Source organism: Chiloscyllium punctatum, chromosome 19 (assembly GCF_047496795.1).
Source record: "Chiloscyllium punctatum isolate Juve2018m chromosome 19, sChiPun1.3, whole genome shotgun sequence".
Lineage (NCBI taxonomy): Eukaryota > Metazoa > Chordata > Chondrichthyes > Orectolobiformes > Hemiscylliidae > Chiloscyllium > Chiloscyllium punctatum.
In genome coordinates, this window is record NC_092757.1 from 52,198,345 (window position 1) to 52,218,390 (window position 20,046).

The 20,046-nt window shown below is 40.7% G+C and overlaps 1 protein-coding gene across 12 annotated transcripts in view; it reads right to left on the reverse strand.

The window, feature by feature from the left end:
* lrwd1 (leucine-rich repeats and WD repeat domain containing 1) overlaps positions 1–20,046 on the reverse strand; it is a 56,152-nt gene that overhangs the window by 11,402 nt on the left and 24,704 nt on the right. For 10 of the 12 annotated variants that reach the window (XM_072589390.1, XM_072589393.1, XM_072589392.1 and 7 more), the window contains 5 exons: positions 8,609–8,712; positions 7,927–8,128; positions 5,552–5,624; positions 2,854–2,994; positions 305–393 (listed from right to left, as the gene is read on the reverse strand). In XM_072589390.1, coding sequence (XP_072445491.1) covers positions 305–393; positions 2,854–2,994; positions 5,552–5,624; positions 7,927–8,128; positions 8,609–8,712 — 609 coding nt within the window. The remainder of the gene's footprint in view (positions 1–304; positions 394–2,853; positions 2,995–5,551; positions 5,625–7,926; positions 8,129–8,608; positions 8,713–20,046) is intronic. The other 2 variants (XR_011963288.1, XR_011963289.1) reach the window with 1 other exon arrangement.

A 20,046-nucleotide genomic window follows, 5' to 3' on the forward strand; every position in this document is an offset into this window, starting at 1 on the left:
TGTCGAACAGTGTGTTTTAGGTTGATTATGCCATATCGTGACTGTACGTAAGAAAGTGCAACTTCATGCTGGAAACCTAAGCAAGTAGCTGGACAACCAACCAAAACTACCCAAATTCAATTTAGGGAATAAATTTTGATTCCATTGTAATGTTGCATTGCTTATGAACTTTAGTCACAGATGCAACATGAACTTGGTAAACTAACTTAAATTTATTACATTAGACTAATTTAAATAAATGTAATATCAGATTTAAGTGGCTTTCAGTACTCCTACAATTTCCATTAAATTATAGCATACTTACCTACAAGATCATCATTGCAGAATGCCAATGAATCAGATTTACTATTTTCTTTATTGCAGACTGGGAACAGAAATTCCATCTTAATATTTCTAATAGTATAGGAGAATAGCAATATGTTACTTTCATAATGAAGCACTCCACTCAGCAGCATATAAAAAATGCACTTCATTTCAATATCAGATCAATAATCTGCAATTTCTGGTCTTCTCATCAGCCACTCAATATTATCAGAGTAAAAATCAAATTAGTAACAAGGAAAATTAGCCTCAAGATAGTGTTATTTCTGGCTTCCAGCAATTTGCTTTCATTTTACAGAATTAATGCGGTTGTAAGAAAAGAAATTTGAGAGAATTTTAATTTGAAATGAAACTTTTGTTTGGTTTTCAAACTTTTGGATACATTACAGCTGTTGCAAAATTTGCTAGACTTTGATCACTTGGCAAATGTCTAACATGGGTCACTAGAACAAGAGAATACTTAAATATTACTTTTTATTACAATAATAACAATAATAATTAATTAATTAATTACAATAATAATTGTACAAATAAGCAAAAAAGGTTTTGCGTGAATATGGTTTGCACGTGAGATTCAAGCTGATCATAAAACCCTAAAATTGGCTCCTTTAGTTTACAATCTTCAATCAAATGTTTAATATTTCTTGGAAATTGCTGTTGGTAATGAAGTGTTGGCTATGAATAAGAAAAATATTAAAAAGTAATATTTACATAAAATATTGCAAATTTGATACTTTCTTATTCATAGCCAACACTTCATTACCAACAGCAATTTCCAAGAAATATTAAACATTTGATTGAAGATTGTAAACTAAAGGAGCCAATTTTAGGGTTTTATGATCAGCTTGAATCTCACGTGCAAACCATATTCACGCAAAACCTTTTTTGCTTATTTGTACAATTATTCACAACTCCAGACAAACTCTGATGTGTTGAGGTTGGCATCGTAGGAAACTTCAAACTAATGTGGCAATCATAGGAGAATTTTACTGTGACAAGGTGGAAATGTCATTTCGAAGCTCAAAACATAAGCCTTTGCCAAGTGAATTCATAATTAGTCGGCCAAAATAATGAGAAAAAAAACCTTCAGAATCAGGTCTGATGGCAAATAATAGTGCAGTCAGAATGTGGATCCCTTTTAAAGGCTTCCGAAATTTGGATGGAGCCGCATGAGCAATCTGTGTAAAGCCTCTGTTACTCCACAGCATCACCTCTACATGTCAGCACTGGAAGTGGATGCAGTGAAGTGGCCACATGATCTTTAATATTCCAGTGAATATATAAGAGGATTATGTGTTACAGGTGCCTTTACAACAGATACCACAGCTTGGCATCCTTTGCTTTTCCTAACCTTAACCCTAACCATAGCCTCTGAAAACAAGAAGCCCCCATGGTCATTCTCAGTCATGTCTATTAGATCCATTCAATTAAGCATCCACCTGTCATAATACCACCAGGAATGCTGGTGCAACTTCCTTTGGTGAGACAAACTTCCATCAACATCTGTTATTGCCTCTTTTTGCCTAATGGAGAGTTAAGTACCAGGAGACAGGAGTGCACTTCTCCAGCAACCTCATCTTCATTTATCTCTCTGCAGCATCCCCAATTACTCTGGAAGCTTCAAATTGGGCAAGAAACATTTACCTTTTTGTCCAACAATAAATGACAGCTTGTGAATAGCATTAGCTAGAATATTTTAATATTAGGGAAGTAGCCTTAGTCCCAGAGGCTGCTGTCACAGTAGGGACACACAACTGGTGATAAATTTAATCTGAGGATCATTACAAATTGGGGAAAGGGTGAGATTAAGAAGGCAGGGCCTCCTGTCTGAGGTTAGTCAGTGTGGGAATAGAATTTGTGCTGCAGTACTAAGAAAAAGCAAGTAATGGCAATCTCAACAGTAAGTTTTTAAAATTACATTTACAGTCGCAACATAATAATTGAATTTGGAATTCAATTAAGAGCATAATTAGGAATATGAAATTTCCTTCAATATTAGCAAAAGAATTCCAAATTAATCACTTATGTTTAAGGATTGCACAACAATAAATCAATTACTTAAATTTACATTTGGCCCATCTTAAAGCGATCTATTAGCAATTAGAACCCAACAGGTAAGTAGTGGGTGAGTAGTTACAGGAGATAAACAAGTACAGAAACAAAACAGCCTTTCAGGAGGCACTTGAAGGTGAGACAGAAGTACCAAGGCTGAGTGGTTTCAGAAGAGATTTCCAAATTGCAGGTATGTGATTTGGAGTGTGGTGGTGGGAGATGGTGTGAGAGTAGTGGGTGTGTGAGGAGAGAGTATGTGTATTCTCAGTGCAGACCCATTACACACAACATTGGAAAACCATTCTGGAAGATGCAGGGACAAAGACAGAAGAAACTGCAGAATTATTGGAGGCATCTGAATAAGGAGGATCACTGGCACCCACGAGATTACACTCAGTAAAACGTCAGAGGTTTCAGGAGAGATACTACATATTCATCAGAAATGCGATTAAATATTAATACACAAAATAAACTACTCACCTTTTGCTGTCATAGTTAGTTAATGAGATATCCCAGGCAAAGCATCCACCTTCACAGGCAGCCAAAAGGTATTGATCAGGGAAGGTTGGAACAAGACTCATCTTCAAAGGGGTTGAACAAACTTTCAAAACCAGCAACCGACTATGAGCACAAAAAGATCACTGGAATTAGTCACAGCAATTACAAGTCCCTATGTTCCCAAAGAAAGAAAAAAGTCCTTAAAAATAAAACTCCTCGAACTTGGCAAAGTTGCAAATCCATTAGTGCAGGGTTTCAAAAACTGAGTTATGACACTCTGGAAGCTTTTGGGGTTGCAACCTGCAAAGCATCAATGGCAATCAGGGAGCTTGGTTTGTCTTGACAGTTGCAAAGCCCATTTACAGGTTTGGTTTCTTCCCATTGGTCAGCACAGTTTCATTGTCTGCTCTCTGTGGTTTAATCACTGCCACCACCACAGCCTTTAAAAAGGTGGATCATCACCTTTCCTCAGGGTAAAACCAATAGTTTTATAGCGCTGCGTAACAAAGCAGGACTCCTTCCAAACCTAACTCAAAAATTCCCTTTCCCCTCTCTGCACAATTTTCACTCCAGTGTCATATGCAATTTGAAACATTAAAATGGACCCACATCAGGAGGAAGTCCAGAAACACTATTTGTGATTCTGTGCGCTTCTATCAATGCTGTAGAATATGTGCTGATCATTCCTTTTCTAATTATATTACTCACAGACTAGATAGTATGTTTAATAATACGATATAATAATCCAATCGATGATATACATAAAATAATTTTAAATTCATAATGAAGGAGCACATTTATATGGAATTAACATTTTATTTCAAAAACCTTTAAACAGACATGACTAAAAGGTTTTACATGAAACTTTAAGGTGGCTTTAATGCTGCCCATCACGATGGGAGGTTCGCTACGTCAGACTCCTGATTAAGCGGGATGTCAGATGTAGTAGGGAAACATTGAATGAGCCGACTGGCATCCATTACCCTAGAGCTCACCATATAAAGTGGTGACGCAGGGATTAAAATGGGAACTACACAGCTTTCACACATCCTGAGGGGGCCCCGGGCAAATCAAACTGGGTATGACAGGGGGACTCCTGCTTGAGGGGCTCTTGTTATCAGGGACTCTGCTTCTAATAGAGGGGCCTGACAATTGTCAAAGTGCTAACCATTAAAAGCTAACATTTTCCCTATGATCCTCCTTTCAATTCTCCTAGAATCCTCCATCTTTGGTCTGTGGTCCCACAATGATCCAGGTTCAGGTCCAGGGCTAGGGCTGGTAGCAGCCATCAGTCCTGCTTTGTTGATGACACGAAGAGCTGCAGATCTTGGATTGGCCAGCACTTCTCAGCAGGGGAGACTTGCCAAAGAGAACTTCAATCACAGGGAAGACCAGTTGGTGTCCACTCAGTTGCCAAAAGGTTCAATCAGGTGTCCCTCCCTGTATTCTGATTTGTATTAGCATTTAATTAAAGTCTAACTAATTCTGCCAGGATTTCCAACAGTGCTTCATAACTCCTGAATATTCATCTCATACACGATGCATGGTACTCAATTTTAAAAAGCGTCAGAAACAAAGGTGTCTCTATTTAGCCTTAGGTTGTAGATGACACATATTTTGCATGTTACAGCTGACATGATGCTGTTACATAAGATTTGTGACACGTAATATCTGGTGAGAATGAATATGGAAAAATATTGCATGAATTTGAATATTTAGCCATTGAATAGGCCATGGAACTTTGCAGTTCCCTCAGCTCCAAAGATGTACTTTGCCAGTCGAGTAGTGGACATTTTTTAAAAAAATTCTTTTCAATTTTAACTTCATTTAGATTAGATTTTTTTAGATTACCTACAGTGTGGAAACAGGCCCTTCGGCCCAACAAGTCCACACTGACCCGCCGATGCGCAACCCACCCATACCCCTACACTTACCCCTTCACCTAACACTACGGTCAATTTAGTTAAGTTTTTCTCTATTTCCTATTCTTGGTAATATTTTTCAATTTTTGGCTTAACTCCACATATATATCAGACCTCTTAAAACACTCTTAATTGTATTTTTCTTTCAGATATTTCAAATTTACTTATTCCAGTTCAATATTTTAATACAATATTTCTTTTCCTTTTTAAAATCACTTGTTGCCCTCTTCGCCAGACAGATATGCTACAGCTAGTTGCACAGATCACAGATGCACAGTTGTTACTGCCTGACCCCCAATCTGTTGTTGGCTGAGAAAGATTAGAGTGGGCACTGTTCAACACTGACAGCCAATCCCACCAATGGCACACAGTGACTTCCCAGCAAGTTGCTTTCTACCTCGAATGCCTTGTCTGAAAGCTCACCTCACTGACTTGCTCCTTATTCTGTCAAGGGTTAATGAAATGCAGCTGGACAATGCCACAAATCCTCAGTGCAGCACAGTGTCTGCAAACTTTCCTACAATTACAATTCTGATGTAACTGATTAATGAAAAATCCATGGGAAGGTCATTCAAGCACTTAACTCATCATCCAGCCACCTACGCGATTAAAACATAATTCTATGCCACCTTCAAGTCAAACGTTTGTAAAAGGTGATTTTTGGGGACTCAGTGCCCTTTGAAACAGTAATGGATGAGCAAATGAAGTTGTTTAAAAATGCTATTTCTATTCACTTAGTAAATCAGCACTGCATTTACCTCACTCTGAAGTTATAATCATTATCTGGAACACCAATATCCCATAAGATGATGGTTTTATCGTAGGATCCAGCTGGTTAAAGGAAATGAATTACAGCATTACAATCTAAAACACAAAGGCAGGTGAGGAAGGCACTCCTAAATCATATCTACTGGAATTGAACAGGTGACTTTTATGACCCTGTTGTTACAATTAACTAGTGAACAGTAACTGTATATTGTAGTGTGGACTGATCTGGTGCACTGTGATTCTAATATTAAGTTAAACTGGTTGCAAGGGATTTTTAAAAATTATGAAATTCAACAAGTCACTAGTGCATGCCAAGAACTCACTAAAACGGAAACGGTTTATGAAGGAGTGTCTCAGGTTCCATTCAGTGAATGTCAATGTCAATGTCAAAGAAGGGGCATTTCAATCAGTTAGACATTCTTCACACCATTATTCAACAGGTATTGTTCTATAAACCACAACTGATAGTAATCATTCTTCTTCTTTCACCTAAAGTGAGCACCTCTTTAGTAAGCTGATAAGGACAAAAGGGAAAGATGAAAGTTCCCAATTAAATAGATAGGATCTATTTCTAATCATGATCTCAACAAGTACCAATATTCCAGAAATGTTTATAGGGAGATAATCTACAACCTCTATTGCCCACAAGTATTCAAGCATGAGTCTTTGCATGAAAAATACATGGTTAATGATCAGTTCAACTGCTATAAAATGAAAAGTAAGAATGCCCTTACATGGACAACAATATAAAAAGCTGAAGAAGTGAACATTACGATGGGAATGCTGAGAGAGGGAGTGCGAACATTGTCAGAGAATTGTGAAGGAGGGAGTAGGAACATTGTTGGGGGGAATGGAGGAAGGGTGAACATTGGTGTGAAAGTATGGATATTGTTAGAATTGCAGTGGGAGCAGAGTGAACACTATTGAGGAGCAAGGGAAGAGGAAAGTTAAACATTGCTGGATGTGTGGAAGGTGCTGGAAATTGTAGGAGGGTGAGAGAAAGAGATTGGAGTTCTGTTGGGGTAGGTGAACAGTGGAGAGGGAGGAAGAGTGTATATGCAGTGTTGTGTGATGGGGAAGGGAGAGTCAGCTGCGAGTGAGCTATTCCAGGTAAGGGGCATGGGGGCCAAGATGACCTGTACAAGCAAGAGGGGGGTGGGGGAGGAAAAAAAGAGCATGAGCAAAGCCAGGTTGGCAGTGGATGAGGCTTTCAGGAGAGACAACTCCTTTAAAAACTTCATAGGTCAATGAATGAAGACAAACCTTAAGAAAGTGCCTTCAGTTCATTTTGAGAATGGGAACATGGCTTTTTTCCTGGTATGTTTTACCTCTAGGTCTGTGTGACTGCCCATTGCTGAATCAAAATGGGAGCCTTCATTGAAGGTTCATAGGTTCCAGTGTAAAAAGGCAGTGTAGAAGTTATTTAATATTTCAGTTGGCAATCGATGCTGCCACACTGCTGCTGACTATAAAGATCAAGCAGAGGGTTAAGAAGTCAATAATCCTGGTTGCAACATTTTTAAGAACATTATGCTTGGGAAGACGACAGAGGAAATGCTTTCTAGAATTAATTAGGAGTTCTCCCCAAATCCATATCTTCCTGATCGGACAGAGGATACAAATTTCAATGGTACTGGTTCTGGGAAATGAAGTAGAACAAAATAAACCAGTTAAAAATAAAAATAACAGATAATGAAGAGTCAAAGGTAAGAATATTGGACCTGAAAAAGGAGAAAGTTCAGGGTGATGAACAATTTGATGCAAATTAAAAAGGTTAAGGAAAGCTGGCTTGGCCAATCAATGAAACAGTGAAAAATATCCTAGTGATAAGCAGCCTGCATGCTTTTAGCTTTTGAAAGAACCTGCTTTTTTTACAGGAAGAATTAGGATGAGGCCCTTAATTGGCAGCCACTTGCCATGGACTTTCCTGCCCAGAACTTAATTCCATTTAATATTCATTGGTTATAGTACACCATAGATAAACCTTAGCATGAAAACATTATGAAGCAAGAAGGGATAAGGAGATTAAATTTCCACTGGAACAGAAGATCAAGAGGATTTTTTAAAAATTCTGAATGGTTAATAATAAGACCTAATCAGTTTCAAACTATTAGAATGAGTTTAAAAAACTGTCTTAAGTGTTGACGTGAATGGCTATGATATAAACCTCTACAATCCAATATACATGAGCTTTAAGTATAATTTAGAGTAATTAACAAAATCCCCTAAACTAACTAAATATAACAGTATAATTAATGTTTTCTCTCCTTCAAATTATATATTTTTAAAAAAACTTAACTCTGTCTCCTTTGTCAGCCCAAGAAAGAGATGTTAAAGTACATCCCATAGAAAATTCAATACTTACTAAAGAGGAACGTTTCATGTTTTGGAGAAAAATAGAGTGTCGAGATCGCTTTTTTGTGAGCCTTTATCATCCCATAGCAGTAACTCACTTTTACATGTATCAGCTTGACAACACCCATCTTTCCACCTACAGCTAACACATTGAATTTTCTTTTCTGATTATCAAACACAGGTAAGGTTGTCCAAGCAAGGGAAAAGAATTCCTGAGAAAAATAATATAAAACAATTAGAATCTTATCACAGAAACTGTATTATTGCTACACTAATCCCTTAGGGGATGACCATTACCAGTCCCTGATTATAGATGAAAAAGAAAACTTTCTGGCACAGAAACAAACTTAGTGACTAGCAAAGTAGTGTTTCACATCTTAATGTTATACAGTGTATTTTATTTCATGCAGATCATAATTATTGTCCAAAATCCTAGTCTGCACACTTATAAATATTTATACTAAATGCATATTTTGTATAAGAAACAAGTAAGAGTCTTTTAATACCCCAAGTCATCGGTTTAAGTATTTTCCCTAAGTTTATAATATACAATGTTTGCGTTTACTCTGATTTCCGATTGGTTAGATATTTATTACAAAAGGAAAAAAAAGTTCAGTGAGAAAGAACTTTGCACAAAGTGCACAGGCAACAATCTATATTGCTGGGTGGACAAATTATACAACTGTACTCACCTCTCCAACTGATTTATACTTATGACTGACAATTCCAGTTTCACAGTCAATAATGCAAACTGAATCCCCTCCACATGTAGCAACAGATTGAGATGACACCAGCCCTACATTAGATAAAATAAGTTAAATACAAGGCATATGCAGTTCCTGAAGACATACATTTTCCATGACATTTTTTTTAAAAAAAAGGTCAAAGAACTGTAAGTAAATGTCAAAGATTGTTTAAAAAAAAGCCAGGAACTACAGACTAGTAAGCTTTACGTCAGTGATGAGCAAGTTGTTGGAGGGGATCCTGAGGGACAGAATTTACATGCTTTTGGAAAAGCAAGGACTGATTAGGGATAGTCAACATGTGTGGGAAATCATAACTTTGAGTCTTTTGAAGAAGTGACAATGAATGAAGGCAGAGCAGTAGATGTTGTCTATATAAACTTCAGCAGAGCACTCGACAAGGTTCCGCATAGTAGAATGGTTAGTAAGGTTAGATTGCATAGGATTTGGGGGAAGCTAGCCAAATGGATACAAAATTGGCTGAAGGCAGGAGACAGAGGGTGGTGTTGGAGGGTTGCTCTTCAGACTGGAGGCCTGTGACCAGTGGTGCACTATGGTGCTGAGTCCACTGCTTTTTGTCAATTATACAATCTGAATGTGAATATCAGAGGGATGGTTAGTAAGTTTGTAGGTGACACCAAAATTGAAGTTGCAAATGACACTGAAAAAGATTATCTCAGAATACAATGGGACCTTGATCAGATGGGCTATTGGGCCCAGGATTGGCAGATAGAGTTTAATTTAGGTAAATGTGAGGTGTTACATTGAGAGGGCAAACCAGAGCAGGACTTATACACTAAACGGTAGGTTCCTGGGGAGTGTTGCTGAACAACGAGACCAAGGAGTGTAGGTGCATAGTTTCTTGAAAGTGGAGTCACAGGAAGACACGGTGATGAAGAAAGCGTTTGGCATGCATGCCTTCATTGGTTAGAACACTGAGTGTAGGAGTTGGAACAGCATATTATGGCTGTACAGGATATTGGGGGTGCAGCCACTTTTAGAATGCTGTGTACAATTCTGGTCACTCTTCTACTGCCAGGGTTTTGTTAAACATGAGAGGTGCAGAAGAGATTTAAAAGGATGTGCCAGGACTGGTGGGTTTGAGTTATAGGAGGAAGCTGAATAGGCTGGGGCACTTTTCATCCTGTAGTGTTGGAAGCTTACTGTTGACCTTATAGAGATTTATAAAATCATGAGGGGGATGGATAGAGTGAATAGCCAAGGTCTTTTTCCTAGGTGAGGGAGTCCAAAACTAGAGGGAATAGATTTAAAAAGTGAGTGGAGAAAGGTTTAAAAAAAGGACACATGGGGCAAGTTTTTTTTTTGACAGAGTGCAAGTGGTTAATGTGTAAAATGACCTGCCAGAGGAATTGGTGGATGCAGGCACAGTTCTAATGTTTAAAAGACATTTAGGTAAGTACATTTATAGGAAAGGTTTGGAGGGATATGGGTCAAATACAGGCAGGTGGCACTAGTTTAGTTTGGGAACATGATCGACGTGGACAAATTGGACCAAAGGGTCTATTTCCATAACTGTATGACCCTATGACTCTAAATGGAACAAGGTCAGATTGGGATGTCTGGTTAGCGCGAATGATTTGGACCGAAAGGTCTGTTTCCAGGCTGTATGATTCTAAACTACTTGACTATTCAGAGAAATCAGATTAATTGTTATTTTCCTTTAACTGGAATTTCTATTGTTTTAACTAATTTAGGCAGAAGATATATATGCAGTCCTGCACAGCATCACCTTAAATAACCACTCAGAACAGTTTAAATTAGAACACCTGTTGCACTATAATTCTTGTTTTAATATTTTTATGACATACATAAACTACACGCATCCTTATGTGAATACCACTTCAAAGCCCAATTAAGTTAACAAATATACCTCTTTCTGGTTCAGAAATGTTTCCATGTGGGTTTTTTTTTATTTAATAGCTTTGGATTTTTAAATGTAGAGCTGAGGATTTTGAAATGTTGCTTCCCAATTTATGTTACACTAACAAGAAGGAATGGTATTTTTCACTTGATCAGTTCGGTGCTCAAATGTCTGGAGCTGTGACAGCCAAAGTGGAATCAAAGGACAAGAGTTTTGGGGTACAAGTTGGGAACCCTGATTTATATACTTGATGACAAAGTAGATAACTTGTGCCTTAGCCTCACTGTTCCTCCCAACCAATCAGGAGTGTCATGTGAAGTTAGCACTAACGACACCAACTTTTTTTTGTTTGTTGTGGGAACCTGAGCTGTCCAAGCATTTCTGGATTAGTGGTGCTGGAAGAGCACAGCAGTTCAGGCAGCATCCAACGAGCAGTGAAATCAACGTTTCGGGCAAAAGCCCTTCATCAGGAATAAAGGCAGTGAGCCTGAAGCGTGGAGAGATAAGCTAGAGGAGGGTGGGGGTGGCGAGAGAGTAGCATAGAGTACAATGGGTGAGTGGGGGAGGAGATGAAGGTGATAGGTCAAGGAGGAGAGGGTGGAGTGGATAGGTGGAAAACGAGCTAGGCAGGTCGGACAAGTCAAGGGGACAGGGCTGAACTGGAAGTTTGAAACTAGGATGAGGTGGGGGAAGGGGAAGTGAGGAAGCTGTTGAAGTCCACATTGATGCCCTGGGGTTGAAGTGTTGCAAGGCGGAAGGTGAGGCGTTCTTCCTCCAGGCGTCTGGTGGTGACGGAGCGGCGGTGAAGGAGGCCCAGGACCTCCATGTCCTCGGTAGAGTGGGAAGGGGAGTTGAAATGTTGGGGCTCGGGGCGGTTTGGTTGATTTGTGCGGGTGTCCCAGAGATGTTCCCTAAAGCACTCTGCTAGGAGGCGCCCAGTCTCCCCAATGTAGAGGAGACCACATCGGGAGCAACGGATACAATAAATGATATTAGTGGATGTGCAGGTAAAACTTTGATGGATGTGGAAGGCTCCTTTAGGGCCTTTGATAGAGGTGAGGGAGGTGGTGTGGGCACAGGTTTTACAGTTCCTGCGTTGGCAGGGGAAAGTGTCAGAATGGGAGGGGGGTCGTAGGGGGGTGTGGACCTGTCACGGAGGGAACGGTCTTTGCGGAAGGCGGAAAGGGGTGGGGAGGGAAATATATCCCTGGTGGTGGGGTCTTTTTGGAGGTGGCGGAAATGTCGGTGGATGATTTGGTTTATGCGAAGGTTTGTAGGATGGAAGGGGAGCACCAGGGGCGTTTTGTCCTTGTTACGGTTGGAGGGGTAGGGTCTGAGGGCGGAGGTGCGGGATGTGGACGAGATGCGTTGGAGGGCATCTTTCCCGTGGGAAGGGAAATTGCGGTTCAAAGTTTGGGAGAAGATTTGTAGCTCGGGTGCTTGTTGTTGTGGTTCTGTTCGCTGAGCTGGGAATTTGTCTTGCAAACGTTTCGTTCCCTGTCTAGGTGACATCCTCAGTGCTTGGGAGCCTCCTGTGAAGAGCTTCTGTGCTGTTTTCTCCGGCATTTATAGTGGCCTGTCTCTGCCGCTTCCGGTTGTCAGTTCGAGCTGTCCGCTGTAGTGGCCGGTATATTGGGTCCAGGTCGAGGTGTTTGTTGATAGAGTCTGTGGATAAGTGCCATGCCTCTAGGAATTCCCTGGCTGTTCTCTGTTTGGCTTGCACTATAATGGTAGTGTTGTCCCAGTCAAATTCATGTTGCTTGTCGTAAATTGCGGTCTCTAAAGGAGGCGGCCATCTGGTGTGTTCTATGGTGGAACTGGTCCTCCTGGGAGCAGATACGGTGGAGGCGGAGAAATTGGGAATACGGGATGGCATTTTTTCAAGAGATAGGGGTGGGAAGAGGTGTAATCCAGGTAGCTGTGGGAGTCGGTGGGTTTGTAAAAAATGTCAGTGTCAAGTCGGTTGTCACTAATGGAGATGGAGAGGTCCAGGAAGGGGAGGCAGGTGTCAGAGATGGTCCTGGTAAATTTAAGGTCAGGGTGGAATGTGTTGGTGAAGTTGATGAATTGCTCAACGTCCTCGCGGGAGCACAAGGTGGCAGCCAAAATTAAAGCGCTGTGACTATGATTTACATTAACCTTTGATATAATGCCTTATAGAGAAGAATAATGTCTCCTAACATCCCACATGATATCTATTCATAATAAAAGACGTAAGTATTAAGAATTCTTAAAGCAAGCTCAGTTTAGGGATGAGAGGGGTGAAAAAGAGTGGGAGCATCCAAATCCAAAAACACATTGTTTAATTGCAAATGGCTGTTCTTTCAGAGTGCAATGGCAGTTAAAGACCTCTCAACATTAGGATCGCTCAGAAAAGGGGAAATAATTTTTAGATTGCATCTAGATTCCTACTCAACTTTTTTTTTGTGAACTCATTTTTAGACTGTCCACCTGAGATTTCTGCAGACTCAATGAATGTCTTACAAGTGCTGCTCCATGTGTACATCAATTGTTAAAAAATGATAGAATGTGGTGGCATGGTAGGAATGCCACCTCACCTCATTTGAATGACTAGTATTGCCTATTTGGGTGCTTCCAACATAATGTAATGGGGATAGAGATCAAATGTTGATTTTCCTTGGTGCAGTACCTGAGGAATCATTCCCAGGTGAAGAGAAGACGGACAGTTTTCCCTGCCACTACAAACTGTTCCTCAGGCATTGAAAGTCAGAAAAGCAACATTTTAAAAGTTTCATTAGGAGAACAAAGCTCCTTTTAGCATTATGGCTAGAATATTTTAAAAAGTACAATACTATTCAGTCTCTAACGTGTGGCCAATTTTCCCCCACACCCTGCCTTCCACTCAGCGCATATTGCAATCAAATCTATCCACCCGTCATTTGCTTTCTAAAACACAACTAAAGTTTCCTGGTTCTTGGATTTGTTGTTCGCTCAGTCTTGGTGTAAAGACTGTTCCTAAAGCATTGAGTAGATTTGAACGATAGCTCGCTTATATCTTCACCAGAATAAATACATAATCACAGAATGCATTGCTTCCAAATGCCTGAATTTCCTCTGTGCTATTGTGACCAGACTTCTGGACAACTCCAGGTGTAGTCAAAACAATGGCATATGTAAATCCAATCGCCTTTGTTCTGGTTTAAGAAAGCAATTTTTCAGTACTCCTATATCTGTCTCTTCTTCTGCTCTCTTGTCGAGGAGTATTCAATGGAATGTTAGATGTGGATAGTGTGGGCTAGGTCAAGAAATGTGGGAAAATTTTGAGAGAAGTTATACAAGGTTTTTCCTTAATGCCGGGAGCAATGCTTTGAATTTTAAAATTAAGATTTGAGCGTCAAGACAAGATTCTTGAGGAAGGAAGCAGAGAAATGTCTCGTAAAGAGAATACTTGCTGTTAACATCCTCATTAACAGATCTTGCCTCATTAATATACAAATTCAGTTACCCATTACAGGAAACTAGGTGTTGACAATTCCCCAACATGTATGGCAGAGTGGGTATGTTGGCACATTCATGATGAATGAGACTCCAGGAATTCTTTCAAGATGGCAGCAGTGATCCCAATGAGGACACCAGCGAGCCAGAACAGTCATCACAGGGATCCACAGAGGAGCAACCACCAAAGGAGGAGTCAACTTGGACCCCCACTGGAGGGCAGCTGCCCTGGGCTTGACATGTATGCTGAAACAGTCAGGAAACAAATGCCAGATTCATCAGCCACACACAAGGTACAGAAAAACATCACCTGATCACAACGCAATGCCATCCATGTTCTCAAAACCAATCTCAACATTGCCATCAAACCAGATAAAGGAGGAGCCATCGTCAGTCAGAATAAAACAGATTGCTGCAAGAAGTGTACTGACAACTGAACAACCAGGAACACTACAGGCAACTACCAGCCAACTCGACCAAACAGCACACCTGTGAACTAAAAACGTTGATCAAAACTTTTCATATAGTCCTTCAGAGTTCCCTACGTGCCCACATCCCACGTACTTCTTGCGTAGGCAACTTCTACTGCCTTCTGAAGATACACAAAACCAACACACCAGGATGCCCCATTGTATCAGGCAATGGGACCCTGTGTGAGAACCTCTCTGGCTATGTCGAAGGCATCTTGAAACCCATTGTCCAGAGGACACCCAACTTCTGTTGCAACACAGATTTCTTACAGAAGCTCAGCACCCAAGGACCAGTCGAACCAGGAACATTCCTCGTCACAAGGACGTTTCAGCACTCCCAGCATCCCCCATAATAATGGCATCATGGCTACAGTCTCAGTACTTAATACCAACAACTGTCAATCTCCAAGCATTGTCCTACAATTCACCTGCTTCATCCTCAACCACAACTTTGGTAGAACAGAACAATATAGTGCAGATCAGGCCCTTCCACCCTCGATGTTGTGCCGACTTGTGAGCTAATCTAAGTCCATCCCCCTACACTATCACATCATCATCCATGTGCTTATCCAAGGATGTTTAAAGCTCCCTAATGTGACTGAGTTAACTACATTGGCACGCAGGGCATTCCATACCCTTACTACTCTGCATAAAGAACCTGCCTCTGATATCGGTCTTAAATCGATCACCCCTCAATTTGTAGCTATGCCCCTTCATACAAGCTGACGTCATCATCCTCGGGGGAAATAAAACTTTTGTCTACCATATAAGAATATCAGAGAATTAGATATATCTCTATCAAATCCCCTCTTAGTCTTCTTCTCTCCAATGAGAACAGATCCAAGTCTCTCAGCTTTTCCTCATAAGACCTCCCCTCTAGACCAGGCAACATCCTAGTAAATCTCCTCTGCAACTTTTCCAATGTTTCCACATTCTTCCTGTAATGGGGTGACCATAAATGTACACAATATTCCAAGTGTGGCCGCATTAGAGTTTTGTATAGTTGCAACATGACATTATGGCTCCAGAACTCAATCCCTCGACCAACAAAACCTAACACACCATGTGCTTTCTTAACATCACTACCAACCTGGGTGGCAACTTTCAGGGATTTATGTACATGGACTCCAAGATTCCTCTGCACATCCACACTACTAAGAATCTTTCCATTGACCCAGTATTCCGCCTTCCTGTTATTCTTCCCAAAGTGAATCACCTCACATTTATCTGCATTGATCTCCATTTGCCACCTCTCAGCCCAATTTTGCAGTTTATCAAAATCCCCCTGCAATCTGCAACATTCTTCCACACTGTCTACTATTCCACCGACTTTAGTTTCATCTAACCCATCCACCTATGCCTGCGTCTAAGTCATTTATAAAAATGACAAACAGCAGTGGTACCAAAACAGATCCTTGTAGCACACCATTAAGTCACCGAACTCCAGGCTGAATATTTTCCATCAACCACCACTCGCTTCCTTCTTATAGAAAGCCAGTTTCTAATCCAAATGGCTAAATCACCCTCAATCCCATACCGCTGCATTTTCTCCAACGGCTACCACATGGAATCTTATCAAATGCTTCACTGAAGTCCATGTATACCACGTCAACTGCCCTACCTGCATTCACATACTTGATCACCTTCTCAAAAATCTCAATGAGGTTTGTGAGACATGACCTGCGCTGCCCTTGAGGAAACCATGTTGACTCTGCAATCAAATTGTTGCTTGCTAGATGATTATAAATCCTACCACCTTTGACACCCAGTTCTTCATCCTGACACACAGAACAGCCAAGGGGACTAAATTTGCACCCCAATATACCAACATTTTCATGCATAGATTCAAACAAGAGTTCTTCTCTAGGTAGGACCTCCAACCAACACTATACACCAGATATATTGATGACATTTACTTCCACTGGACCATGTCACAGAAACAACTATCAGGGATATCAACGAGTTTCATCCCACCAAACTAACCATAGACTACTCTTTAGTATCATTCTTGGACACATGCATCTCCATCAAGGATGGGTACCTGAGCACCTCACTATACCGCAAACCCATGGATAACCTCATGATGCTACATTTCGAGCTTCTACCCTAAACATTTTAAAAACAGCCATACTCTACAGACAAGCACAATGCATACACAGGATCTGTTCAGATGAGGAGGAATATGACAGACACTTGGAGGTACTCAAGGATGCCCTCCTAAGAACAGGGTGCGATGCTCAACTCATCGACTGCCAGTTCCAATGTGCCACAGTGAGAAACTACAATGACCTCCTCAGGAGACAGACAAGATGCAACCGATAGGGCACTCTTTGTTGTCCAGTATTTCCTGGGAGCCCAAAAAAAAACTACACCATGTTCTTTGCAGCCTGCAACACATTATCGAGGAAGACAAACACCTTGCCGAGACCTTCCCCACACCTCCACTTCCCGCCTTTAAAACAACCACCAAATCTTAAACAGATCATTGTTCGCAGCAAATAGCCTTGTCCTCAGAACAACACCATACAACCCTATCACGGCAGACGTTGCAAAATATGTCAGAGCGTTGACACAGATACCACCATTACATGTGGGGACACCACCCACCAAGTACGCGGCAGGTACTCATGTGACTTGGTTAACGTTGTCTAACTCATACGCTGCATACAAGCATGCCTTGAGGCATGGCACGTTGATAACACAGAGGCTGCAGCAACAGATGAATGGACACTGCACAACAATCACCAGCCAGGAGCATTCCCTCCCACTCAGGGAACACTTCAATTGTCTGGAACCTTCAGCCTCAGACCTTCGGGTGACCATATTCAAGGGTGGACTTCGGGACAGGTGACCCCACTGTAACACACACAGACACACAAGTTTGTGGGATGAATTTGGACTTGCAGAATCACATTTTATTTTGCTCAAAAACTGGATAAATCCATGCAAGGATCTGTAAATCCCACTTTAGAAATATAATCAGTCTGATCTAATATTGGGACACAAACATACTTTAACTGCACATCTTCAATGTATTGTCTGAGCTGAGATGGCACCTATTGTTAAAATCTACTTCGAAAATGTAACCTTTAAAGTTCTGGGATTTTAAATATGAAGGATCCAAAACTAACATGATCATTCTAAAAGATGACAAACAAATTTAGCTTAAGTCTATTATTAATTTGCTGCACTTTGTCTGTAGCAAGAATATCCTTCTTCAGATAAGGAGACCTAAATTGCACACAGCATATTCCATGACATTGCAATCCCACTGCTATAAATTCTGCATCTTATGATTCTGCTCCACAACCATCTGATGAAGCAGCAGTGCTTCCAAAGCTGGTACCTCCAAATAAACCTGTTGGACTATAACCTGGTGTTGTTTGCTTTTTAATTTTGTTCACCCCAGTCCAACACATGTACCTCCAAATCAAAATAAACCAGGGAATTGATCAAGAAGGGGAAAATACAGTAGGAGATTAAACTTGCAGGGAATATAAGAACGGACTATAAAAGTTTCTCTAGACATGTAAAGAACAAAAGACTGAAGACTAATACAGATCCTTTAGTAAGGAACAGTAATTTATTAATGGAGAACAAAGAAATGGCTGATTAACTAAATTCATACTTCATTTCTGTCTTCACAAAGGAGAAGGTGAATAACATAACAGAAATGATGGGAAACACAGGGTTTGGTGAAAGTGAGGCACTGAAACAGATCTGTATGAGTGGAGAGATGATGTCGGGGAAATTGATAGGATTGAAGGCTAATGAATCCCCAATGCCCGATAATTAACATCTTGCAGTTCTTAAGGAAGTGGCCCTTGAAATATTGGTTGCATTGGTGGTCATCTTCCAAGATACTTTGGACTCTGATGGTTTCTACATTTTGGAGGGTAGTTAAAGACACTCTACTATTTAAAAATAGGGGGTAGAAAGAAAACAGATTTATAGACTGAGTCTGATGTCCATAGTGGGGAAGTTGCTAAAGTATATTACCAAGGAGGTAAAAACAATGACTGCAGATGCTGGAAACCAGATTCTGGATTAGTGGTACTTCAGGCAGCAGAGGAGCAGTAAAATCGACGCTTCAGGCAAAAGCCCTTCGTTAGGGATACAGGCAGAGTGCCTGAAGGGTGAAGAGATAAATGAGAGGACGGTGGGGGTGGGGAGAAAGTAGCATAGAGCGAGTCTGTTTCAGGACATGGTTGAAGAGCTTCAGGGCAAAGGAAATGACCTGGGAGTTGCAGTGGGAGAGGGATTCCCTGAGATTCTTGTAGAGAGAGAAGGAAAACTTCAAGGCAGGCATCCTTGCAAGAGGATTCACAGTAGGGTTAAAATCAAAGGATTTTTTTAGCAGAGCACTTCAAAACAGGGATAGAATTAGAAACAAACAAACAGTCAGCATGGATTTAAAAAAAAAGGCATCAACTTGACAAATCTATTGAAATTTTTCAAGAAAGTAATTCAGAGTTGATCAAAGGAAGCCAGTAGATCTGTATTTTTTTGACTTTCAGAAGGCTTTCAACAAAATCCCACATAAAGAGATTAATGTACAAACTTAAAGTGCATTGGATTGCGGGTAGTGTATTGAGATGAACAGAAAACTGGTTGGCAGACAGGAAGCAAGAAGAGTAGGCAATGATTAGTGGGGTACCACAGAGATTGGTACTAGGACCCCAGCTATTCATAATATATGTGAATGATTTATAGGAGGGAACACAATGCAAGACCTCTAAATCTGCAGGTGACACAAAGCGGAGTGGAAGAGTGAGCTGTGAGGAAGATGAAGAGATGTTCAGCGAGGTGTGAAGGCAGCAAACTGTATGCTGGCCGTCATAGTAAGAGGATTCAAGTACAAGAACACCGATGTCTTGCCACAACTATACATGGCATTGGGGAGGCTACATCGGCAAATGCTGTGGGCAATTTAGGTCTCCTTAACTGAAGGAATATGTTCTTGCTACAGACAGAGTGCAGCAAATTAATTCCTGCAAGTGAGGGAGGTCGAATGGCCTTCTTCTGAATCCACCTACGTTCTATGTAGATGCAGGTTTATGTAGTCTGCTATACAAGGAACCCGATCAAGTGCGAATTCTATAGTGTTCATGGGATTATCTACCAGAAGGATACTTGGATGTTCAGGGACTCACCAAAACAAAGGCAGAGCCTGGAAATTACAATTCAAGGAGTGCTTACTTTCTATCATCCTACAATCCCATTGCATCAACACAATGGGAAAGAAAATGGCCGCAACACACACACACACACACACACACACACAATGTGCACAGTGATTGAGAACCCAAAGTATAGCAGCATAAGGCTATTCCAAAAAAAAATGAGAGAGACCCATTTACTTTCCATGACACACCTGTAAGCACTCAATCACTGGCAACCTTTATCTATTGCCTCACTGAGTGCTATATACCCCTAGGCACCAAACATAATGATCATTTCATGCAAAAGCAACACCTTTGGCCACTGAGACCATATCAATGCATGTACACGTGGTCAAACATGCCTAGTTTCAGCAGCTTCTCAAGTCAGACATTCCTCCATGGAAGAACATGGTACAT